At 31.2% G+C, this 16,389-nt stretch overlaps 1 protein-coding gene across 2 annotated transcripts in view; it reads left to right on the top strand.

Annotated features, from left to right (window-relative positions):
- Positions 1–1,730: 1,730 nt before the first annotated feature.
- LOC116428532 (globin-1) overlaps positions 1,731–16,389 on the top strand; it is a 48,685-nt gene continuing 34,026 nt past the window's right edge. Inside the window, exons 1-2 of one of the 2 annotated variants that reach the window (XM_031980256.2) lie at positions 1,731–2,211; positions 8,450–9,313. In XM_031980256.2, the coding sequence (XP_031836116.1) occupies positions 9,153–9,313 (161 nt within the window). In that variant the 5' untranslated portion in view covers positions 1,731–2,211; positions 8,450–9,152. Of the gene's footprint in view, positions 2,212–8,446; positions 9,314–16,389 lie in introns of both variants that reach the window. The other variant, XM_031980255.2, reaches the window with a different exon arrangement.

Raw genomic sequence — 16,389 nt, 5'->3', positions numbered from 1 at the left:
ATAGATACTATTATTTTCTTATTGAATAAACATATTGCTATATATGCAACAATATAAGTAAACAAAAAGGACGCTACGTATATTTTCGTTGTTTTTCTTTGATTAATTCTCCACTACCGCATTTAATAACGTTGGCTTACTGAAATTTTCATAAACCGATGTCATTGAAAAGTACATTTTTTGGAAGAGTTTGGAATTAGTTTCAGCATATAGAGTTCCATGCCAAGCGACCCTGACCTGTTGGCTTTGAACCGCCATAACTTCGTTACTCATTTCCGAATGAGACTTCGCTGGAAACTTATATTTTGGAAAGCAATCAATTTTGAAGAACCAATTCTTCGAAATCAATGAATAACTCTTAATAAGACCATTCTTAACCCTGCTGTTGTCTTCGTGCCTATTTGATCCAATCATATTACCATTTCCTCTGCACCAATCTGTTTGTTTGACCTTTTCTAATATATTCGCGTTTTCATTTTGTCAGGGATGTTTTTAAATTTGAAAATAGCACAAGAAAATTGTAACAGAGACTGTAATTGTACAAAACAATTGAGAACCACATGAAGATTAAATACTCTCATAAAAGCAAATCACATAGACAGTAAATCTTCAAAAAAATGGTCTAAATTATTTTTATACTATAAAATAATGAAATAAGAATAAAATAAGAGATCAATGTTTATAATATTATTTTTATATTATATTAACACTATTGCAATCACGAGAATTATTTTTTTATTAAATTAAATATTAATAGGCTTAAATGGATAAATATGTATTCTATCATTAATTACCTGTTTTCATTTCCTATTATATTCCTACCCTAGTATCCAAATTTTCGTCAGATATCACATACAAAATCAGAATTGAGATAATCAATTTTTCCATTGTAAATATAAATCTAACTTAAATGCATATCGCAGCAAAAATTGTTATTCACGCGGAAAATAAGTATTATAACATTTCCTTTAAATGCTCTATTGCTGGGAACTCAAACGAGGTCAAACTGATCACTTAGAATTTCAGGCATTGCGAGCTAAAGCACCGATAAAATTTGTAGAAAGTGATAAAAATGGTGATCTCTCTAAAGTCGGTCGTTCTGATGGACCAGCATTGAAATTGAAAGAGTTAAACGTGAAAGACGCGTCAAACTATTTGAAAAGAAACCTCATTTCAACGGACTGCGATAAACTGCATATAACAAATTCATTAGTTCCATTAGTTGTCAATGTCGGCTAATCTTCAGCTAATGAAAAGACGTATCGCAGAAAATATTATTAACAATAAAATTAAGTCAGAATTAATGTCAGGTCCGAAGAATTAAAATATTACAAATATACTTAACAAAAAAAAAAACTATCAAGTGCAAAGGGTTAAACTATTATCAATGTATTTAACAAAAAAACTATCAAGTGCAAAGGTATAAACCTTCGACGTGATTGAAACGTCGTTTAACGGTGCTACACCTACGCCAAGGTCCAATTAACACTAAACCATCATTTGGGCATCCCCTGGATAGCTACCCTCGCCCCGATCCAGACGATCGAAGGCGGTGGGGAACGATTAAGGGAAGAAAAGCTCGTTCGTCCGTCGAAAGAAAATGCAAAATGCTCGATTAATTGGTCGCAGGTTGTATCGGGGGAAGGTTGTAGGGAAGTTAGAAGGAGAGGCCGAGAATGATAAGGGGGTGAACATGGTTGCGCATGTGCGTGCTCGTCCTGAGCACTTGTTACTGGTGCCTCAGTCTCGGCTTGTCTGGGCTGAAAGCAACACGGCCGTGGCGCACCACCCTCGCGGACAATCCAGATCCCCGGGAGACGTTCTAAAGATAGCAAAACAGGAACCGAGCCAGTCGATCGCGTTCGGGAAATCCTGGCCCGTTCCAACGGGAATGATTGGTGTCGCGGGTCAACGGTGTCCGCAACGTGAGACGTGACCCTGCCTGCCCGGAGGCAACAGCGTTTTAAAACACGCGGAGGATCGACAGTACAGCGAACGGTTTGTGTCATTGAGGATATGTGCGCGCCAACGGTGTCCTCGTCCCATTGCTTCTGCCCGAGATGAGGAGCGAGGACCACGGTGCACCAGCAGCTTCTTCCCGGTAACCGAGGCCAGATTCGAAGGAAGAGGGAAACGCGAGAGAAGTTTATAAATTGCGCGAATCGATTCGCGTATGCGACCAGTCGACCGAAATCGCGTTTCATGCGCCAGGTGATTCCCCGAGCTTTATTTCTTTAGCCTTAAGCGAGAACAGATGGGACGGTGGACAACGTTATTTTTGTTAACTTGGCTTGCCTTCAAGTGTCTGGTCTTTTTTATGTTTCTTTCTTGATGTCATTGTTTAATTGATTTTTGTTGTATGGCTGATCACGGTGATATTTATATGGAGTGTATGGTATCGATATTACTCTTAATGTATATGCCTTCTTCCACATTTGTAATACGTTTGATCCTTCAACCTCTTTCTCTTTGATGAATGCGAAGCCTAAGAATAGTGTGTTTCGTTTATTGATTTGGTTATTTTCATGCGTTTATTGGTCATTGAAGTTTTATTTCTTATTCTTACTCCCGAACTCATCCGATAACCGTTAGAATAGCGGATGAAACGCCACATCCAGTGATGCATCGAGGTTCCTTCTCGTCAGTCGGTTTAAACGGATTTTATGTATCAGCGCACTGTGTTTGGTTTTACTGTTTGTCCCAATTTTTGCGTTTTACTTTTGTTTTGTTCGCGAATAGTATATACGAGCTTTTTACCAAACATCGCAGTGCGTTCTGTAGCGGTACTGTTAATTTAACGCTTGGAATTACTTTGAAAATCGAGAGATAGGACTTTTGCATTAAGCAATGCTGTACTTGTTTGTAGCTATGAACAAGTGGCGTGCTATTAAAATTTGTTCCAGTGAAAAGCATGCCAAGCGGCACTGACAGCAATTTAGAGAAACTTTGATATATCCGATTTCACTGAAATTCACTGAACATCGGCAAGTATTTCTCACTTTTCGACCTTTAAAGTGCTTCTTTAAAAATTATCATTCGCGATTTTTATATTTCATGTCGTATTTATCTTTTAATGTGGGTTTCCAAAAATTATTAAACGGAAAAGATTCTTCTCTAATTAAGTAATTATGTCCTCATATGCATAGGTTTAATTATATTATTCCAAGAATTTAAGATTGAATTATGAAAATAAAATTAACCACTTGTTTAAATTAAAAAGAAAACTGTTTTTCTCACTTCTGCATTTTATTGTCCACTAAATATCTAAATACCCTTAATCAGTTCGGCATGAAAATCAAACATTTCTAAAATGTTAATATTATTTCCAACATTTCGTGTGTATTGTTATCCATAAAATATAGTAACGATGATCATACTAAACAATCGCACCACTGATTTAAATATTATATGTTAATTACTGCATTTATAACAGTTCAACATACATTAGCTTATGACACGAAATGAACTACTGGTTAATTTGAATTAGCATTGAATAAATACCTATAATCATTTATGTATATAAAACAATTTCAAAATATCTTATGCGGTAATCTACTTAATTATCTTCCAGTCTCATTAATTCATATAAGTACGTAATAGATACTTATCTTGCTGCGTATATTATTGTACAGTTATTTATAAAATGCATACTTCTTCATATGACCGTTTTACTCATAGGATTGGCTATATAGATTACTGCCTGCACGTGTTCACACGACCCAGACAGCTAGGACGTCTTATGGACGTCTATGTCACACAAACCTTCTAAAGAGATTATTCGAATTTATGATATTTTATTTGGAGTCTTTTTGACCCCTTATTTGGATTATACTTCGCTCGCAAAAAAAACGTTCGGAAAACTTTAGTGAGACATCTCAAAAACGTCTTATTTAGATCGCATTTCGCTCTCGCTGAGTGGTATCATCGAACGCTCGCCCTGCGGCTATCGTGGTAGCAGACAACCACTCTCGTCCATCAAAGTTGAGGAAACCCATTTTAATAAGAAACTTAATTTTACGTAAAATTTAATAGCTTAAAAACGAAATGTGTCACGTTTTTTTCATTCTTGTGACAAAAATTTACAGTTAAAGGCAAAATAGAATCAACTCGGAAATTTATTGTTTAAACATTTGGAGGCATTAAAAGCGAAACAGTGACAAAAATATCAAATTTCTTTGAGTAGGTCATTCTCCACACCGGTGTCATGTTTCATCCGCGATCTTCCGCTGTTCAGCAAGCGTATAGTGGATGATAGTAGAACATTTTAAGTAGATTTTATCTAAATCCTCTTTTCTTAGTTGAAACTTGATCTTTTTTAAAGAAAACGTTTTCAGGATGTATTTAGTATATTATTGACTTTCCTTTGTAATTTTTATGTTTCCTTAGATTAGAATTGGTAAAGGCTTATAAGATTGAATAAATTGTGTTGATAAATACAATACAGTTTATTTTATTAAAAATGTCTTAATAGGAGTTTTCTTTTTACCAGAGATCACGTGATTAAGAAGATTGAAACAAAGATATTCAATGCGTCGTGGAAAACTTGTTTCTCAAATAAAATTGATAATGCAAAACTTTTCAATGGTAGTTTAAAAGTAAATTAAAACTCGTATAATTGAAAAACTAATTACATATTACTACGACTATAAGGCAATTTAAAAATATATCTTATATTTTCATCTTAATGTCTTGGACCAGACGTCTTAAAGACGTCTTGTTGAGGTCGTTAGAAATTCAAACCTAAAATGGACGTAAAATGAACATCTTTAAGACGTATTTTGACATGCTGAAATATCTTTAAAACGTATACTGTCTACGAAGAAAGGTAGAATAGTTACAGATACATATGTAACCTGTATAATATAAAAACTTAATCAGAACATGAAATAATAATAGGCTATTTAAATACATTTCACTATAGCGCAAACGACATTATCAAAAACTACACTTTCGTTTTTAGATATACTTATTGTTAGATGTGGATTTTATTTTAGTTTCGTAAATACTCACTTTATTCCCGCTCATACATCATTCTTTCATGTCACGTTTCTCCCACTCTTCTCTTTCAGTCATACCAACCATATATTCTAGTAACTTAGTAACTTCAAAATTATTTTCTGCACTTAATCGAACTCCTTATTGAAACTCATTAATTTAAAATGTACCTTTTATCTACGTTTTTTCGTTTCGTCACTCCTATCATAGATTTATAAGTTTCTCATAGAATAGCGATTTTATCAATTTACCCGGGATTTGATTTTATATTGGTCAGCATTTCAGAGTTTTACTATATTGCTTTAAAATTTTTTATGAATAAATCAATAATTTAAATCTGCATATTTATTAATTAATGAGCATATAGTTATTTGAGAACCATAGGATACACGTATGTATCTATCTATAAATATGTAATAAATTACAAAGCTTCTTATATGTTGAATGAGGGAATTATCTAAAAAGGCTGAAACACTAAAAGTTCTCTTGTATTTTACTATTATTTTCATAGTCTTCAAGCATGCTACAATATCCAATAGAATAAATCATGTTTAATATGGTATTTGTTGAAAAATATAACACACATACTATATTTTATATTTTTTAATCTTCTCTTTGCATTAATATATTATTTTGTATTTTCATACCAAGAAATATCTCTGGGGTATTCATAGTTTCTGTATTGAATTGTTCTCTTAATTATTAAATGAATACTTTCATTTTATTTTACTATTTTGAATTAATAAACTGTTATGTACAAAAGCATTCAATACTATTTAAATTATTACTTTAGAGCCTCTTAGACTCATTGTGCATTTCTCTACGCGTAACAATATGCTTTGTATTTTATGGACTATAATTCAGTACCCTTCCATTGACTTGTGTACATATTGTTATATATATTTCTCTTATTGGTACTTTGCGCTCCTTTATATATAAAATTACATTCCTTCCCACGAATATGTTTTTCGTAAATCATTCCAGAATAATTATTTACAATGAATAGTCATTTACAAGCAATAATGTTATATTATTTTTGCTTTCTATAATAATATAGCCTAGGTTAAAATTTTTTCTTGTTTAAGATTAAACAAACCATCAGAACAATTTCTTTTGCCTATCTTATTTAAAAACTATATACATTTTTTCTTATTAGAATTTCACTCCTATGTTTGCAACATTAAAGCTTGATGTAATATATTTTAAACTCCACACATGTCTCACATGATAAGTTCAATTTGATTGTTTGTCCTATTTCTATTTCTATTTCATATATTAAGTTTAGCAATCAAGTTTATATAATTAAAATGTATATACCCGACATAAGTTCCTATGCCAAGTACTTTTTTACTTTTTTTATTAAATATGATTTCTGTCTCTCAATTTATAGTATTATCCTATACAATCCATTTCTCAATTTGTACCAGATAATATATAGAGGTTAAGTTTAGGTTTTATTATTATTTTGTTTCTCAAACATATTATTTCTCTTCTGTATGAATATTACCGTTAAAAAGGTATATATTAAATTTAGGGACTAATAATACTTCGTGTATAACATTAAGTTTGAATTAATGATTCAATTATTTATTATAACCCCATCAACCGTCAGCTTACCCCATCTGTTATGAAGATGTTCATATTGAATGTGTATTAATAAAGTTACTTTTATTTGCAACTTGAGAAACAGTTTTTAATGCAATTATACTATTTACGCGTGTTACAGTATTGATCTCTCTTAAATTTCCTGTATGAGTTTATTGTAAGATGTTTTACCTGGCTGCAGATTGAGCACCATCTATCATTCAGACCCCTCACAACTGACACCTCTTTCCCGCACTTCAATTTGCTCTAGGATTTTTACTTGTACTTAACAACTTGAAAATGAAACCTCTACTATAATTTTATCACCCTTAATTTTCAACTCAATTTGAGTTTAACTTTGGAATGAAATGTGCAATCAGTATTGCATAGTATTTAATTCGAAAACTTAATAACTTAAAAACAAAACGTCAACTGCAATTTTATCATCTTCAATTTTCATCTCATTTTGAGTTTGACTCTGTACTAACATGTATAACCAGTTTACTTTATAGTTTCCTATCGTCCATCTTTTTCCGTAGTTTCGTTCATAACAAAATGAATTAGCAATACAAGGATATCTATTTATTCAAAAAGGTGCGCATGCTAGAACGAGCTTCAACAGCAACAGCGTGACACGTACAGCTGCTATTATTTTCATGCAACGTCCCAGAGACAACGTTCATTAGTGAGCTTCGAGTGAAATATTTCAATATTGACCTAGTACACGTTGTTATCCGATTTATGGCATATTTGAACTTGTTTCCATCAAAGAAACATTTCCAGCTACTTGACGATGTTTCCATAGCTTAATTAAACCCTTATCCTATAATTTCTTTGGCAACTGCGCTTGATAAAGCAAATTTACCGTTCACAATTTACTAAAAAAAGAAGGCAATTTGATACTCATCCTACGTTTACCTTAACTCCAGAAATTAACGACTGATAATATTGACAATGCATAAAAAAGTAGTATTCAATGTATATTTTAAAAAAAGTGAATTTGATATAGGATTTGCTAAATTCAGTTTAAAATTTTCATCACTCTGACACAATATTATAGAGACAAATTAAACTTACATATATAAACAATGGTCGTGGATTTACAGTGCCGTCAGGAATCGTTCGAATCATAAAAAAAAAATTATATATACAGTTATACATAGTAATCAATATTCGAGACGAGTAACAACTTGTAATATATGTTAAATATTTCTTTTTGCATCGAAGGTTGATTATTTTATTATAGGCAGAATCATAATGGAAGTGTAATCAATTAAATGAAGACAATTTTAAAATGAAACGAATCTGTACACGACACAAATCAGATAATGTTTCAATTCATTCTCCGTACTCTGTTGTGACAAAAATATAATGTACTGCTATTGTTCGCGCTTATTCTAGTACATGCAGATATCAAGTTAAGTGCTTCTGTGTATCACCCATAACATCTGATATCATTGTAAAACAGTGAAGAGACTTACCGTATTTAAAAAATATCAAATACACTAAGAACGAATAAATTATATGTGTAAATGAATAATCTTATGCGATTAAATTTGTAAAAATTATTTTTTACCAATGACCACGTAACGCACTTCCAATGACTAATTACACAATTAATATTACAGAAAAGCAAAAGTAACTTTTATTCAATAAAATATTTTTAAAAATGATTAAAAAGTAATACTTAAAAATATAAAAATATTTTAGAAAATGAATTAAAGTAACTTCAATTTTTTCTTGGACCACCAAACGACACTAAATTCTGTAATTCAAATCAATCCTCGCGTTGTCCACCGTCCATCTCCACAAAGAGCGCATTGTTTGTAGGGTTTCTTTAACCATCATTCGTTTGCCTTTCTTTCAGTAGAAAATCGCAAGGGAACTCCGTTCGCGGAAGCACAAAGAAGATTCCGCGAGGTTCGCCAACGAAAGGATCAATGGATCTGTGACACGAATCATCTTAATCGCAAAGCTCGTTGGCCATGTGTTCCATAAATTACGAGCCTAACAGCAACGCACAGACCCTTCTCGAATTTTAAACAATGATTTAAATGAATCACCGTTCGAAACAAGAAAAAACCAGAAAATGGATGTGCACAAGGTGTCCATATAGACCTGAAAACTTGGATGACCACAGCTAAACCCGAGGCACCTATGCTTAAACGTTTCCAAAATTCCTCAACAATGTCACTCGCGAAAATTACTAATTAGCGAACACCTGTCAGAAGACACTGCTGCTGTCGATGATAAGGAAAACATTCGCTGCGAAACAAAATTTCAAAGGAACGTTCCGTGAAACGCTTAACACGAGTGATTTCGTGGTTCCGTCTAGAAGCAGTGATCGCGCCATTGCTTGATTAAACTCATTCGGACGTTTTTCGATCCAATTCAACCCCGTCAGGTGACAATTTATCTTCGATGCTCGTCAAAGATTAACGAGCCTCAATTGGGGAGACCGGGTTTGGATTAGGTCCCGGAAACCGTGGTAATTGTTCGTTTCCACGAGAAGCAGTGGCAAGTGTGTCGGTGATTCTTTGCTTTTGTGAAGAGAAGGAACGAATTGCTGCAACATGGGCTGCGAACTTAGCAAATTGGCGACCGCGAAGTCGCAAAATCAAACTCCCACGGATCCACGGCTCCCACTGACGGCGAAACAGAAATTTACGGTTATGGCCAGCTGGAAAGCTGTATCCAGGGCACTGGAGCAGACCGGTGTCTATATGCTCATAAGGTTTGTAACGTCGATAAGCTTCTCTGTGTATACATAATTTTGAAAACTGCATGCACTTTACATCCACCTTTACAATTCTGTTATTGTGATTCGACGGAGTTCCGTTTGAACGAATTTTAATTAACAGTGGAGAATACGTTATTGCCATTATTTATCTACATACATGTATATATACGAAATTGTACTGTTGTTGACGTGTTTTCGGGAATGGCTGTTAAACAGGAATATGTTACCTAATAACTGAACTTGTCGTCATATGAGGGAAATATAATATTCCAATTTAACAGAACTGTAACATGTTTTTAACGAGAGTTTGTAACCTTTTAATCTTGGAAGGTGTCAGAGATTCATCCCTATTTTTAGACTATGCTCCAGTGAGGGTGGCATGTACGAAAATATTTTTGGACACAAATTTTTTCTTTGAAGTTGATTTATTTATGAAATGTTTATGGGTACATATGAATATATGAAATTTATGAACAACTTATCAAGGATTCTATAAACAAATTTATAAAGAAACATGGAAATATAAAAGTTCTATAATACTTTTCTGTAATAATAATGTTACAGGTCATTAAATTAATACTCAATGTCCTCTAATGATTGGTAGTTGCAATAATTATAAAAGAAATCTTATTCAATGAAATTTAATTTCCTAGAAAATTGAATTTAAGAAACTTGGTATATGTATGTATACTTACTATTTTCACCAATTTAGAATTTAGTGTTCAAAGAAAATTTACAAAATAATTTTTTTTTAAATTAACTCTGTTAGAAAAAATGTGTTAGTTGCATTAAATAACTATATTATATAGGTATTACACTTGAACCAGTAGGAGGCGCTAAAGTTGGAAAGAGCATAGTCATTGTACTAATATAAACTAATTTATTGTGTAAGTAATAGAGGTACTTTCAACGAAATTGCTCTTTATAGCGTACTAGATCAGACTGACTGGAATAGGTCCATTGATCAAGGAACTGTCTTGAAAAAATGTGGGGTATCCATTTTGTTATTCAGAGCCTCTTCAGTAAAATATGCATAGACGTCTTTAGATGTCTCAGTAAAGGGGTATGCATAATAACAAACCATGTTCACAATTTTAACGCTTTCAAACTATTTTAAAGGCTTTGTATCCTCACTGGTACCAACAAGTCTATACATGAAATTATCGTACAACTTTTACCGATACATTATACGCGGTTTATTCAGAATAAGTGAAAAAGAATTAAATTTTTAATTTTCATTCATGAATGAGTCTATTCAACCCCTATTTACATTATTACGTTATTATTATTAAAAATCAAAATTTCGTTATTAACAATGTTGTGATAAAGATATTATTAATGGAATGGAGTTTTATCTACTGAAAACAAATCTAAGCATGTATAAATTGAATAATTATCAACTATGATTTTGTGAAGACCATAATGTTATTAAATTTGTGAAGATAATTAATATTTTGTCAAATTGAACAATTCGAAATTACATTAATTTGTTTAAAATAGAACTATAATTAATTTCCTGTATAGTACAATAGGATTTATTAATTGTAAGACAAATTCATTCAGTTCCTCAACTTTAATTCAAGATTTATGAAACACTATTAAATATTTAAATAGAATCGTTATCTATAGGCTCATTAAAATATCATCTCCATACGAATAAAAAGTAGAAATAATTGAATAATTAACTGGACAAAAGATTGGTATTGGTGCCATTACTGTTCCATTATTTTTTTACGTCACTAACAATTCTAAAAACCAATTGTTGTATGAGAAATTTTTATCCGTCTCTTCAATTTACCTCGTACATCTAGGAATACCAGAAATATCTTTGAATACATAAAACACGAGAACGTCGCAAATATGAATGTAAATGTTCATATTATTGCAGCAAATAGTTGTGCGCACAGCTATGACAACACTGAGCCTTTATTTGACATGTCTAATATTGTTCTTTATTCCGCATACAATCTTGCGAGCTTTCATTTAAAACTTATCATCGTGAATGTGCAACAAATGTCACATTTGATTTACGGCGTGTTGTTGTAGAACTTCCGGGTTTAATATTTTCGTGAAAATTATTTTAAATTACGGAATGGCTTCTACATTCGCCGAGCTTGCAAAAGAAGAGCGCTGAAATTTATTCAAGACAACAAACGAATCATAAACTGTATAAATATGAATTTTTTAATGTATATTGACTTCATTAAAATTGTCTTAACTACTGGTCGTAGTCAATTCACTATTCTACCAGAATTTCAAACAGTATTAACATATATTACAAATAAACAAATTATAAAACGTAAATATGAATTATTTTATGTATGGTGTTTTCATTAAACTTGTTTTAATTATTGTTCGTGGTTAATTCACCAGTATACCAGAATTTCAAATGGTATTAACATGTATTAGGAAGATTACATAGGAAACGCAAATTAACTACATAGTTGAAGCAAATGTTATAAATAAGCTTCAAGCCGAACTATAATATTTAATATGGCTGCAACTACCTAAATAGGTATTATACATCACTGCTATACCATTTCTACCAACATCTATATGCAACTGCCAATAAAAGTACAAAGGCCATTCACATTCAGTTAATATATAGATAAACATAGACAAACGAAACATAGACAATTATCAGAGAATATCTGGACATATTATCAGTGGTAATATATTTGTCGCAAATGAACGTGTCTAATTAATTCACGCATTAAACCAAATGCACGTCAAACTAATTCTACGATATTAATTTATTAATGAATAGGATGATCTCGCGACTAAGGAATTATTCAGTAGAAACGTATTGATTACGAGCCTTACCACAACAATATTCATAAAATACACATTTTATCATCTTCCCTTATAGAACATATAACCTGGTATATATGAAATATTTAAACAAACATTTTACCAAATTTTACTTCCGAAACATTACTTGATTGTTATATAATTTCAACTAGTCTGTGTGAATACTTTCCTATATTATTTTTCTTATTTAACCCCTTGCCCTATGATTTATTTTTCAACTGTAATCGACACAACAGCTTTGTCAGTAATAATTTATTGAAAAAAGAGAAAAATTCTATGCATATTCTATGCCTATGTTTGCCCTGTAATATAATAATTGATAATAGAAGAATAATATTTAATTTGAATTCACAGAGATTGAGTAATATTTATGCTCGTTAAATTCTATTTAAAATGTTCACCACGAGTCTCACACGTTATTGTAAGGCAAGGGGTTAATTAGAGTATTATATAATATTTCAACAGTTTATATCATAATTAGAATTATGAATATAGTAAAACATTTACAATTTTACCATTATAAATCATTAATGAAATATTTAATTTATATTTAATTACAAGAAATCCAAGGTGCCTCTAAGACTGCAGCAATTAAGGGTTAATTATATGCTAGGTATAAAGTGCCAACTTAAAATAAAGAAAAGGTCTATTACAATAGCCTCGTGACCGCATGTCGCAGGTCAACAGTTCACACTCAGCTTCTCAAGACTCTTTGACCCGGACGCATTTTCCTTTGCCTTTTTAAGACTTCAATTTCGTGCTCTCCTTTTCACTCCTCTTTCTATCTACCTTTCTCTCTCGTTCTCTCTCTCTCTCTCTCTTTCACTCTTCAGTAACTCTCACGCACTTGTATTCCGGATTCCCTGTCTTTATCGTGCGCGTACACACAGAGCTGCTCGCTTGTCTTGTTTAACCCTTTAGGTACTACGCGCCACTACGCTGGCTACCCGTTAGATGATCTTTTGGTAGGGAAAGCCACTATAGAGGCTTTCCACTAATACAAACGACGCTTTACGAAGAAGAGCCACTGCACTGACCCTTTTCTTTCATATTTTTCACATGGCAATAAGTAATAATATTAAGGTAAACGCAGCAGTAATTGACCTTGTGTCAGTTGTTGACCATTTTTCAGGAAAATGTCAAAAATAAGATTTTGGCTAGGTCTTTGATTTATTCATTCTAAACATTCAGAATGTTTCAAGAAAGGAATATATTTGTTAACACTAAAATTATCAGACGAGTCAAATTGACTCACCTCAGAATTTTTATTAAATTATGAAACCGCTATTGCGAGAGATTTTAAGTTAAATCTCTCTACAGACACGAGACTAGAAGACCCTTCGAATATCATGAAACGTATTGTTCTAATTCGTATAAAAAGTTCAGCAATACGATATTCTAATTGCTCGAGAACTTTAGTGTTAAAAACACGTTGGCATTTTGATCGAATAGACGTCGTTTGGAATATCAAATGAGGTTTCCTTTTTTTCCACAAAATCCGACATTTCATATTACACGACCTAATAACTTATTCAACCGCTACTTTATACCAACATACATAATACGTGGCTCCTTTCTTCCTAATCTTTTGCATGGAAATAAGTAGTTATAACTTATTCAGGTTTTTCTTTGTATTAACATACGTGACCCTTTTCTTCGAAATGAATAATAACATTATAACTTATTCAATTGTTTCTTTGTACTAACATATGTAGCTATTTTCTCTCGTACGTTTTATATGAACATTGATATATTATTACTTATTCAGTCGTTACTTTAAACTTAGGTATATGGTACTTTTCTTTTATAAATTTTACGAAGAAATAAGTAATGATATTATAACTTATTCAACTGTTTATCATCTTATTTCATTTAATTGATAACAGGATGCAACTTTGATCTTTAAATGTTTGCACCTATTGTAAGTACATTGTAGCGAAGCATATAATAATAATATATTTGTTTCTAAAAGTACTATATGTAATATATTAAATGCTTTATATAATTAAAACTCTTTTTAATATGTACAGGTGTGTAATGCACGATCGTGTTACTCAGTTTTTTAGAATTTAACAATCTTGTAACTGTTTAAAATGACAAATAACACTATACTATAAATTTCTGTAATTTGAAGACTGTAAGAATGAAATTCAATATATTTATAAATTTTCATGTCAGATCGTATTACTATTTTATGAGCAAATTCAATTATACATTAATCACGTGACCGATTTTGGAAGAAAATTATTGTAACCAGTGGAAGGAGTAAAAATTGTTCAACAAATTTATTAATAAATACGATTCATTTCGAAATATGATAAATCTTTCGGTAAATCCCAACATAATACCTGTAGTTGTTCGAAAGGGATCGATTGCAAGTATGGAAATTTGAAATATGATTCCGACAGCGAAATACAGAAGTTGTTTGATTTTAAAACAGAGGTTGAAATAAAATATCGGAATATTGAAGTTATTCGAAGCTTTTCATGTTCAACATGACCATAGACTCAACCGTACGGTGAAGAATAGATTTTTGTAATAAGCTCTGTAGATTAAAAACACTACAGGAAAAACTACAGTGCCTCCGTATTAGTCCAATTGAATATTTGTAGGGAATGATACGGAAAATATTGGAAATATTTTATGCAATTTTCAAAATATTAAAAAAAGCACTTCTCGCAATACCTATGGAACTTTAGAATTTAAGATATAAATAAAAAAATATTTTATAATATTATACGTACTGTATAATTACATTATAATTAGTTATCTATATTATATTAATCTCACTTACAAAATTCATTTATTAATCTCAACCTTAATAAGAAATTTTCGACAATTAAATATTATTACATAGTCTAATTAATGATTGAGAATTTGTATATATTCACATATAATTCCTTTAAATAAAGTCAATTAATTGAAAGAAATATTAAGGCGCAAGAAATAACTCTATTTTTATAAGAATATTTCGTAAGCACACAGTTAAAAGAAATTAAGAATCTCATGATATAGAAATATTCTTATTTCAAACTGCAGCACATTTTAACTGAACTTATCTAGTGGTGCTGTTAATTAAACCAATGAAATAAAATAATTAAATTAATTAATTACGTGATACAAACAATTTATTCTAAATCAAACAATTTATTCTATATCTAACAGAAAAAATAAGTCCCACAGTAAATCACACATTTATACACTAATATAAATACTTTATTTACAATGAATTACAATTACAAATAAAAGCTGAAAAAGTGAGTAAAAACTCTATAATTATATATCGAATATTCTGTACCATCAAAACTGTTCTATGAAAGTAACTTCAGTTAAATCAAGTCGTAAGAAAAAGACGCAACATTCGATAGGTAATAACATTATCGTTCTACTTTATAGGGACAAAGCATCTGACGACAATTAACTTGAACAATCATTTCCAGTGCCCACTTCCTTTTTATCTGTTGGCAGATACTAGAATCTATCTCCAATTTTTTATCTGTCAGATACACGCCGTCCCTCTTTATCAGTCGGCTTCCCTTTGTTCGTAGTAGAACAATAGGTTTCTAGATATTGGCGTATAATAACTGACCGTTATTGATGTACTTACATAAGTTTCCTACAGAAATCTTGGGGCAGGTAATTATATGAAGACATCGGGAATAGCTTGAACCTAAACAGGTAAACTTCACGTAAAGTTTAGAAAATTACATATAAGAAGTACGATTGGAAGGAGTCCTTCAAGGAATCAATGATGAATTTTCAAAATCATTGAAAATATTTTAAATTGCTTTGTAACTTGTCTAAAATTAAAGATAGTTATAGTTCAGAAACAATGTACATAAAACATGTAATCAAGAATGTATGAGAAAGAGAAATATTTAACATTATACTTGCATTAACAAATTTAACCACGATTACTCGAAATTGAAAATTTTATAAATAATGTATATGTGTGCGTGTGTGTGGATAGAACATTTAAAAATATTCAAAGTATCTCGGTTTCCAGAATAAATGTTTTTCTCGAAACTCGAATTTTTTGTATAAAAAATTGTTCGTATAGAAAAACATTTCTTTTAAGTTAAGTAATAGAGTGATTAATATTTTCTATAGCCTTTCTTATAAAATATAGATTAATAAAAAGAAAATGGTAATATTAATATATGTGCAATTTATTATGAATAGACACAGCTACAGTGTGTTTTAATTACACCTATGCATAAATCTAATCATAAGATATATCAATCTCTTCTAAGATAATT

This window comes from Nomia melanderi, chromosome 1 (genome assembly GCF_051020985.1).
Source record: "Nomia melanderi isolate GNS246 chromosome 1, iyNomMela1, whole genome shotgun sequence".
In the NCBI taxonomy this organism is placed as follows: Eukaryota; Metazoa; Arthropoda; class Insecta; order Hymenoptera; family Halictidae; genus Nomia; species Nomia melanderi.
This window is presented reverse-complemented; position numbering and strand designations above follow the sequence as displayed.